This window comes from Littorina saxatilis, linkage group LG8 (genome assembly GCF_037325665.1).
Source record: "Littorina saxatilis isolate snail1 linkage group LG8, US_GU_Lsax_2.0, whole genome shotgun sequence".
NCBI lineage: Eukaryota > Metazoa > Mollusca > Gastropoda > Littorinimorpha > Littorinidae > Littorina > Littorina saxatilis.
The window spans coordinates 72,016,077-72,027,107 of record NC_090252.1 but is presented as its reverse complement, the minus strand read 5'-3'; the positions used below and the strand labels follow the sequence as shown (position 1 = coordinate 72,027,107).

The window sequence follows — 11,031 nt, the reverse complement described above, 5'->3', positions numbered from 1 at the left end:
TATCTGGGCTCAGGTGCAGGATATTTAAATTGAAAGCTGATAATGACCAAAAACATCCTCTTGTTTTCAGTCTCAGGTTTCAATTGCTCGATAACTAATTAAGAATCATACATTACAACAACATGCATCCCTTCTTCTTCTTTGTTCATGGGCTTAGACTCCCACGTACAGTCGTGTTTTTGCACGAGTGGAATTTTACGTGCATGACCGTTTTTACCCCGCCATTTAGGCAGCCATACGCCGTTTTCGGAGGAAGCATGCTGGATATTTTCGTGTTTCTATAACCCACCGAACTCTGACATGGATTACAGGATCTTTTCCGTGCGCACTTGGTCTTGTGCTTGCGTGTACACACGAAGGGGGATAAGCCACTAGCAGGTCTGCACATAAGTTGACCTGGGAGATCGGAAAAATCTTCACACTTAACCCACCAGGCGGCCGCGGCCGGGATTCGAACCCTCGACCTTGACATGCATCCCTGATTTAAACTAAAGTGTACACACACACAGATTATTACAAAACTCCGAAGTAAACAAAGCAATGAAGGCGTAGAGACAGAGAGGGGAACAGCGACAGTGCAACCCGCATCTTAAGGCAGAAAATCCGAAAAGCAAGATCTGAAAATGAGGATGTCTCACAGAAAGGGTTGTTATATAACGGGGGTTCCACTGTATATGGAAAGAAAGAACCTGTGAATAGAAAACCCGGAATGCAAGGTCTAGAAAGGTCTTAGACAGGTCTTAGACAGGTCTTAGACAGGTCTTAGAAAGGAACTAGTCTTAATTAAAGAGAAGGTTCTTATCAAAAGGGGTTCCACTGTTTTTATATGAAAAGAGAGAATCTCAAAATGGAGGTAAAGTAAAAAGGGAGTCTGTGAATAGACAATCCCAACACCAAGGTCTTAAAAATGAGAAAATCTTAAATAGGAGGGAGGGCGGGGGTTGGGGGTGTCTTAAAGGTGGTTTGACTGTATGAAGGAAGCTCTCACCAGGGTGACGTCTTATCGGCAGGGCGACAGCTGGTGTCCACTCGAGACGAGGTCAGTGTGGTGCACAGTCTAGCAGGCAGGTCACCCCAGTCATTGACACGGCCGTCTGCAAACCACACAACAACACTGGTCTTAGCATGATGCACAAATTGCTGATAACACTGAGCATAAAACGTGGAACACATTTGGTGCTTGTGTACTGGTTCGTTCAGCAGCAGGCACAAGAAGAATAAGAACCAGAATGTATTTCGCCATTGGTAATTGTCCTGGTGTGGGCGACATTCATACACACATATAGGGGAAGGTTGCCTAATATGGACCACTTCCAAATATGGACCACCTCCTGTTCTCACAAACTTACGGTGCAAGAGCGCTCAAAACAATTTCAGTCGCTGTATTTACATCACTCTTTACAAATACAGGACAAGGAAAACCAACAAGAAAAGGACACTAGACGAGTCAAAGTCATTGCACAAATACAGTTCACTAGAATTGCTGTCATCATCATGTCTTTGAAAGACATACACACTGAAGTTTTGACCCATACCAACTAATCTTACACATTGTAGCTTATTTACAAACAAACAACACGATAAGTTTTTAATTTGCCACACAAAAATGTTGCATTTTGCGTGCGCCAAGACGGTAAACGGGAACAAGTGCCATTGATGTTGTACAATACGATACAATACAATACAATACAATACAATGCAATGCAATGCAATGCAATAAAATAAAATAAAATAAATTACAGTAATTGTGTCTGTTCTGGTGGTAAAAACATTAATTTTTCTTCGGGTTTATCACTCACAGTAAATGAACACACTAATATTGGATCATGTAATACAACATAATCTGTCGCGATATAACCTTCGTGGTTGAAAACGACGTTAAACACCAAATAAAGAAAGAATACAACATAAAATCACAGTTTAGTATATATATATATCCCATGACCTCCCTTCTTTGTCTCTGTTACTTCAGTATGGGTATATATGTTGTATTTTTATAGCTCAATAAATACATCATGGACTCCAAAAAATATATGATAGTGCAGATTCCGATTTGGGCAAAGAACTACTTTCCTCCCGACCTTTGACCTCGCGCCGAACAATGTGACACATTTGTATGAAGTTCCAAAATCGTATTGCACGGCTCAGAAAACCATATCAGTTGCACGCAAAAATGAATCTCAGAAATGATCTGATGTATGGGATGCAATAAACAAACGTTTCTTTCATTATGAAAGCAATGCAGATCGAAAAAAACGAACATTCAACTTACAAGATACCCAGATGCTAGCGAACCAAAACAAAAACACGAGTACCCTCCCTTGCATCGTTAGCAGACGACTTTTGAGAGTCTGTCAGTAATGTGTTTGGTGTGCGTCTTCAGTTTCTCTGGCAGTGTCGGTGTGGGAACTGACAGAAGCTAGGGAGCACAGATAATAGAAGCCCTGTCACATAGACTAATCACACAATCAATACACATTTGGCTCATGTTTTAAATGACAGTTTCGAGTTAGTTAGTCAAACTCAAAGCAACAACACTGCCCGGCACTGGTGACATGCGTAGCGAGACCGAGAAGGTCCTTACCTGGCACGGTTTGGCTTCGCTATCAAACATCGGCTGTTTCACGTGTTTTGCGAGCAAGTCTACTCTTTTGCCTGGCTCTGCAGTAAGTCCACATTGGCGATGAAGGTATCCAAGAACTTAACATGTGTGTATTTTTCCGTAATCCAGTCATATTCCTTCAAAATGCAATCAATCGGTGGTGACAGACGTCAACTCGGTCCCGTTTTCCTCACACCCATACCAGTTTAGGTTCATCCATCCAAACACACTCGCAAAACAGTTTATCACGTAGATACATTTCAAATAGGGAGCAAATGGTTAAATCTAAACCTACATATTTGTTCCCTAAAATTTGCTTCTCTGTCAATAAGCCTAATTGTATAATAACACGTTCGAGAAAAACAACGTGGAATCAATTCTGAATCGAGTAAGCCAAATGGGTCCCAAACCCGTTTCGCCCGTTCTGCCGACCTGAAACGCAAAACAAAAGAATTGTGCGCTTCAACTAAATTAATTTCTATACGACTTCATTACTTTCTTGCAACTTATGAACCTTTACTTAAAGCTTTTAAATGGTCTGAAAGTAGTGTTACCGCGTACTTATCGATGCACTCATTCGTTTTATTTTTTCAGCGACGGTCACTTAGTTTAAGGTTGCAAAAGGGCTAAGTCTCGCTGGCACCACTGTTTTACAGTCCACAGATCGCAACAGTGCCGCTAGTAGTCTACACTTTGTGTTTGATGGTAGAATGGGATATACAGATTACAACACTCGTGGTTTTTTATATGGCTTGTATTTCAGTCAAGACCCAGCGGGAATATCAATCGAGAGCCACTCGCCAGAGGCTCGTGTCTCCCGATGATATTCATCCGCTGGGTCTTGACTGAAATACAAGCCATATAAAAAACCACTCGTGTTGTAACCTATACATACCCACTCATCAGCTGCCATAACACACACCTTCACTCTACACCTCTTATGAATCTACCACTTTCCCACACTGAGAGCAATCTGCTCAAACCACAGTCTCCCACACAGACCCACACAGACCCACACAGACCCACACACTCACATAAAGTTAATTATCAAAAAATAAAAAGTGTCCTTCCCTATAGAAGACCAAACCTTGATATATTTTTAATTTAAAATGTAAGTTTCTCTTGGTTATTTTCAATGTGATAGACAAGAAGGGTCCTGGTCTGACGACCTCTATATAACCTTTAGCAGGTCATCTACAATCAACCCTGGTTGGTCAAATAAGTCACATGGTGCACTATCATTGTGAATGTACGCCTTTCAAAATAAAGCAGGATTAGTCATCCAGGTACCGTGTGACAGTCTAGCCCCCCCCCCCCCCCCCCACACACACACACACACACGCAAACCGTTTTTATTTATATGCAGGTACCATTCTGAGTCATCCATCCAACTGATATTGGAAACACGCACACCGTTTTGATTTATATGCAGATACCATTCTGAGTCATCCATCCAACTGATAAATCCAAACACGCAAAACGACAAAGGAGTATGGGTATGAGGCAAACCACCTGTGGGGAGAAATACTGGTCGCTAGGTCAGGTCTGTGGGGAGAAATACTGGTCGCTAGGTCAGGTCTGTGGGGAGAAATACTGGTCGCTAGGTCAGGTCTGTGGGGAGAAATACTGGTCGCTAGGTCAGGTCTGTGGGGAGAAATACTGGTCGCTAGGTCAGGTCTGTGGGGAGAAATACTGGTCGCTAGGTCAGGTCTGTGGGGAGAAATACTGGTCGCTAGGTCAGCGTTGTTGTTTCACACATGGGGAATGTTCTGCGGTGATATATAGATAGATATAGATATATAGATATAGACACAACTAAATGGTTGCAATCAGTTGAAATAAATACAAACATTAAAAATAAACTTGTGTTGTGAATATCTAAAAGGTGAAACTTTTGCAATGTGATAAATGCTATGATGGACTTAATAATGTTCACTGAATGTCCCCTTAACAAATCGAAAACAATAATGGGCTAATCGGCAAACATGTAGTTGCCAAAACACCAGGCATATAGAGAGAGAGAAATGAGCAAGACGACGATATTCAGAGTGCCTGTACTGGTCGACACACGTGCATTCAGTGTTGATTTAGCAGGTTGCATTCATCTCACTGTTCTCACGGTTGGGATGAGAAAAAAGAAAATAAAGTGGTAGCATTTCATATTGCTCAGCAAGTACGTTTGCGCAATCACTCTGGCGTTTGATTTTATCTCCAATTTATATCTTTATCTCTGCGACGTTACATGTCTGAGGTGAGCGTTCGCACACAGCCTGTGCCATATAGTAGTTTTTTCAACTCTGACCAAAAAGGAAACTAAATAAAATAATTGTGACCTGAATCTTATTTTATTTTGTTAAGAAACTGAATGTGTTTCTGCTTTCCACAAACTGGTTGAAGTCCTGCCAAAGGTCAGATCATGACATTGTTTGGATGGCTTCAAATAGCATTAATTGCTCAGCAGGAAATATCTCAAGTTTGTATAGAACTGAGCATAAAAGTTCCATTCTGAGGGGTTGTTTATTTTAAGAAGGAAAAAAACCCACTTAATCAGCCTAGTCAAAGTGTTGTGAAAAAGTACGGTCCTGGCAGTTAATGCTCAGATCAGCACAGTGAATGTAATATAGTTTAACATCGTGACTAATTGCAAACAGGCAAACGCAGAAGGCCATTGATTGTGAATCAATTGTACCTTTGGATTGATTGTTTGAACACGCAGAAGACCATTGGCAGCCCATAATATAACAGTGATCAATTGTGCATGACATGCGCACAATCGGTCTGTGAGAATGAACTAGCTCTGTCAATGAAGTACACCCCTTTAATGTTAAAGCAGCCATGATGTATGTACCCGACAGAGTGTACACAAATTAGGACTAATCGGAAATGATCAAATAGTGTTGCCTTTAATTTGCACAGTGCTCAAATGACTGACGCTGCCAGTAGTATTACGAAGTGAGGTCAAACAGAATATGTTCGTGTTTTTGGTGAACAATAAAATCAATGTTATCCTTAGTAGCATCTTGAGGTGAATTAAAGTGAGAGAGAGAGAGAGAGAGACACACAGAGAGAGAGAGAGAGAGAGAGAGAGAGAGAGAGAGAGAGAGAGAGAGAGAGAGAGAGAGAGAGAGAGAGAAATTAGATAAAAAAAATACTCGATTGTCAAAATATATCTTTGGAGTATTTGTCTAAACTGTAGTGTAATCCACGTGCTAATAACAATCTGCTGCGCTGGGAAAATGTAATATAATGTGAGGCAGGAGTCAAACACCCAAGCCGACATGACAGACTGAACCTCGTGCATGAACAGCGTTTATAACTCAGTCCTGTTTGTGGCCAATACAAGGATCATAGTTGTCGTGGGACACGATGTAACCGCCCACACAGCTGTCGTATATATGCCCATAAACGGTGGACTAGTTTACATTTGAACTTTTGCTTAATCATGCATAATTATATGATAACTTCCTCATGAGCGTAAACGTAGAACTATAGAAGCAATAATAATTATATTAAAGTCCGCCGTCGCGATATAACCTTCGTGGTTGAAAACGACGTTAAACACCAAATAAAGAAAGAAAGAATTAAAGTCCGTCCACTTTTGTGTGTTCTTGCTTGTTGAGGGCAAACAGAGCGGACTGTTTTGTGTAGATAAATAAAAACATAGCTGAGTCTTGCACCCAGAGCTGTATTTTTTTAAACGTATATAATGTATACACGCGTAAATTCATCATGCTTTTCATGAGAATAAAGTCAAACTGATACATTTTGCATAGAAAGACTTCCATAAAAGTACCGCTGATGCCATAAATACAGCATGTGCCGCCAGCAACATGTTCGCTAGTTAACCTTTGTCAATAGATGAGCAGTCTTTGCAGAAAACTATTACTCTCGTTATCTACATACTTGTATGTTTTACGTGGTTTCTGTCGCAGCTTTCAAACTGTGTTTTTTCCCCCAACTTCAGCACCCCTTTGTTCTTCTCCTCGTGCCGTCTGTCGGATGAATGCGCACAAAGCATATCAGCCTGCGTCCATTGCAAATTGACCTCGACCAAAACATATGAAGACTTTACAGAAGTACTCATGCGGGCATGTAAGCAACTTGAGATATTACCAGTTATAGCAAAAATGCAGGATCTCCGTTTTCATTTCTCATTTTAATTGTGTGTTTATTATATATGCACCAATTCAGCACAAAAAATCGAGAGTCAAACGCATTCATGATTAATCCAAAAAAAAAGTAACGCAGCAATTCAAGCATTGGTTTGAATTTTGTCAAATATAAACTATTTAACAGGTGCAGCGGCCATAGTTGGCAAGGCAGATGAAACAAAATGTAGCTTGATGTAGCTATATGACTTTTATTTAAGACAGGCGAGGGCTCCAGCAACGATTTCTGTTGCATCACCCCCCCCCCCCCCCTCCGACAATCATGTCGTGCGCGAACAACAACCAGAACACTGTGGATATAGACACCGTATCTTACGATCTCCTTGCCTCAAATAAAACTTCTTGAAAATGAAATGAAAGCAAGAAAAACAAACATCAGTGAAATACGATTTCCAATCAGCACACATCCACGCACACAGTCAAATGGAAAAAAACAAAATCAAGAGTGCGTGTATTTTATTTTCAATTTTTCTTTCTTTTTATTATTATTTCGTCTAGTCTCCGATAAGGTTACTAATGAGTGTCTGCTTTGCATAATCATCAGCAGAGACACAGGACACTGCACCTTGTATTTCTATTCCTTGGATTATATTTATGTTATTTTATTTTATGCGTTGCATTCACGTTTCTTGTTCTGTATATATATTTATATATCTTTTTTCTTCTTTTTGTAGTTGCTTTTACTCGTGTCTGTTTCTTTATGTCAGCTTTCGTCTGTTTTGTTTGTTTGCTTGTTATCCTGGCTAGAGAGATTTTGTTCTTCCTAAAATATCTTCCACAGTCAATTGAAAAGTGCAAGATATAGGTGAAAAGCAACCTATATCCATCTTGTAAAATTAATTGGGTGTTTCGGCCTCAAGAAATGTTGCAACGCTTTTCAATTTTTTGTTTTGTTTTAATCTGTGGAATTTCCTGAAAGTTATATGCTGAAGTTGATAGAAACTTTAAAAAAAATATTTACTTCACCTGGTCAGTGAACAGAGAGAAGTGCTTCTGATAAACCAGTGAACGTACATTAGGATGCTTCTATTTGAAGAATCAAACACAAAGAAGCAAGTTATGTGCTCTTAGTCACACTCTCCTCCTCATGCAACATCTCCCAAATATGAGGACCCTTGTTTCAGGGTCACATATTCTACATTTGTTTTTGACGTCTCGTGCGATGAACTTCGTTACTTGAGAAGAACAAGACCGAACTATGCATTGTTTCCTTCCTTTCTTTGCTCCTCAAAAGTGCTTTCCTTCACCGAATGATGTATCAGGCAATATCTTTTTTTTCTTTTTTGTTACGCCGCCTGTTTGTTAGTTTCGTTTCTCGTTGGTTCGTACGGCTGCTTTTTGTTGTAAAAACAAACTAGAAACCAAATTACCTTTTAAAGATTGAGTCCGTTTTCCGTTACCCATAAACAAAAGGCATGCAACTCACATTCAAAACCACTTTTGTATTAGCCGTATATGTTTCTAAAATACGAAATATAAGCTAATATGTATCTAGTGCTGGAATAAACCACAATTATCTCTTTCAATGATAATATGCAAGAGGCTTAATACGATAGAACGTCACACACGGCAATCTGTCTTCGTCGTGCCAAACTTGCAGGTCGATAAAGTGTCATTAGAAAATGGAGAATAAACCCTGCGATTACTTGTGAGAGCTCAAAGATCAATATTGTCTAACACCGTGCACGCAGACTGTCCTTAGCAACGAGCAAACACACACTTGGAAAAGAAAGAAGAAAAAAAGAATGAACGAAAAAAAAAGCAACAACAAAAAATCCCGTAAACTAAATAAAAGCGCATTAGTTGTATGAAAATATTAAATTTAAACTGCAGCTTGCTGGGTACAGAGCAGAAAAACTGCAAGAGAAAAAGAAACTTAAACGGCGAAATGAAAAGACCAATCACAGTGTAAATGAACAATTAAGTTTACTTGGTTAGAGGGTATTAATCAGTTATTAATTGATGTTAAGATGTCTCTCCAGATCATGTAAGGTGTCCATCCTTAAATTGCCTTTGAATAACTGAACCACATCCCACCGCCTTGTTATTAATATATTTTCATTAATTGTATATATATATGCAAAGTTATATACTCAACTCACCAGTGCAAACATAAAATCAGTACATCTGTCCTTAACATTTCGTCCATTTTGATAAAGCTGCATATTGTTCACCATGTGTTTTGTGTGTGTGCTGTGTTTGTGTGTGTGTGTGTGTTTTGTTCGATTTGCTGTCCACAATTTTGCTGTGTAATTTATTTGACAATGCACTTATTGTTTGTAACTCTTTGTCTGTGTAAACTGTCATCTGTTTGCTTGTGTATGTTAGTTGTCAAGTCCATGTGTATGTCAGTTGTCAAGTCCATGTGTATGTCAGTTGTCAAGTCCATGTGTATGTCAGTTGTCAAGTCCATGTGTATGTCAGTTGTCAAGTCCATGTGTATGTCAGTTGCCAAGTCCATGTGTATGTCAGTTGTCAAGTCCATGTGTATGTCAGTTGTCAAGTCCATGTGTATGTCAGTTGTCAAGTCCATGTGTATGTCAGTTGTCAAGTCCATGTGTATGTCAGTTGTCAAGTCCATGTGTATGTCAGTTGTCAAGTCCATGTGTATGTCAGTTGTCAAGTCCATGTGTATGTCAGTTGTCAAGTCCATGTGTATGTCAGTTGTCAAGTCCATGTGTATGTCAGTTGTCAAGTCCATGTGTATGTCAGTTGTCAAGTCCATGTGTATGTCAGTTGTCAAGTCCATGTGTATGTCAGTTGTCAAGTCCATGTGTATGTCAGTTGTCAAGTCCATGTGTATGTCAGTTGTCAAGTCCATGTGTATGTCAGTTGTCAAGTCCATGTGTATGTCAGTTGTCAAGTCCATGTGTATGTCAGTTGTCAAGTCCATGTGTATGTCAGTTGTCAAGTCCATGTGTATGTCAGTTGTCAAGTCCATGTGTATGTCAGTTGTCAAGTCCATGTGTATGTCAGTTGTCAAGTCCATGTGTATGTCAGTTGTCAAGTCCATGTGTATGTCAGTTGTCAAGTCCATGTGTATGTCAGTTGTCAAGTCCATGTGTATGTCAGTTGTCAAGTCCATGTGTATGTCAGTTGTCAAGTCCATGTGTATGTCAGTTGTCAAGTCCATGTGTATGTCAGTTGTCAAGTCCATGTGTATGTCAGTTGTCAAGTCCATGTGTATGTCAGTTGTCAAGTCCATGTGTATGTCAGTTGTCAAGTCCATGTGTATGTCAGTTGTCAAGTCCATGTGTATGTTAGTTGTCAAGTCCATGTGTATGTCAGTTGTCAAGTCCATGTGTATGTTGCTTTGCTGCTTCAATGTGTGTTTGTGTGTGTGTGATATTTTATTATTCAATATATGTGTCCAAAAAAATTGCTAATAAAGATCCCGTCAGAAATGCAATGTATGGGCGTGCTTCTGCTATAGTATTTAGTAGTCTGGTTGCGTGTCTGTTCCTTCTCCGTTCTTACTTGTCACGCTCAACAAACTGTGTGTGTGTGTGTGTGTGTGTGTGTGTGTGTGTGTGTGTGTGTGTGTGTGTGTGTGTGTGTGTGTGTGTGTGTGTGTGTGTGTGTGTGTGTGCTGTGTATATTATCATGATCAACTATGTAGTATTATATCTCTTGCAGTTTTACAGGGATTAACAGTTCAAACCATCTGCTATAAAACTGTGCAGGACGTGTTCAGATATTAGGGAATTTGCTGTTTTTGAAGGATTGAATCCGTTCTGTAACCTCAAACGACTTTAAACTCGTTTACAAAAAACAAAACAAAATCCAAAAAGAAAACCAAACAACACTTCGTCGCATAGTTCAAGTTAGACTTTTCTACAGTAAATAATCACACACCAAAACCTGCAAGCCACCCCCCCCCCCCTCTCTCTCTCTCTCTCTCTCTCTCTCTCTCTCTCTCTCTCTCTCTCTCTCTCTCTCTCTCTCTCTCTCTCTCTCTCTCTCTCTCTCTCTCTCTCTCTCTCTCTCTCTCTCTCTCTTTCTCTCTCTCTTGATATCTTTCTTTGCATGTTCACTTATTTATATATATATATTGAGAGCAAAATACTGACTGGATCAATGGCGATGCTAACACGCACTTTATTATTCTTCAGTGCACCATTTTCCGCATTCACTGAATTTAATTAGTGATTATTCACACGCAGCCTTGGCACAATTTCACACCAGGAAGGCAGTGTTCAAGGTCAATATTGTATTTCCGATACTTGTCGCAGTGCACCGGGGCCATCACACACTGCTATA

At 39.9% G+C, this 11,031-nt stretch overlaps 1 protein-coding gene across 1 annotated transcript in view; it reads right to left on the bottom strand.

Moving 5' to 3' along the window:
* Positions 1-11,031, bottom strand: part of LOC138974296 (uncharacterized) — a 298,636-nt gene that overhangs the window by 213,470 nt on the left and 74,135 nt on the right. The window contains exon 3 of the mRNA XM_070347016.1: positions 989-1,094. Within this exon, the coding sequence (XP_070203117.1) occupies positions 989-1,094 (106 nt within the window). The remainder of the gene's footprint in view (positions 1-988; positions 1,095-11,031) is intronic.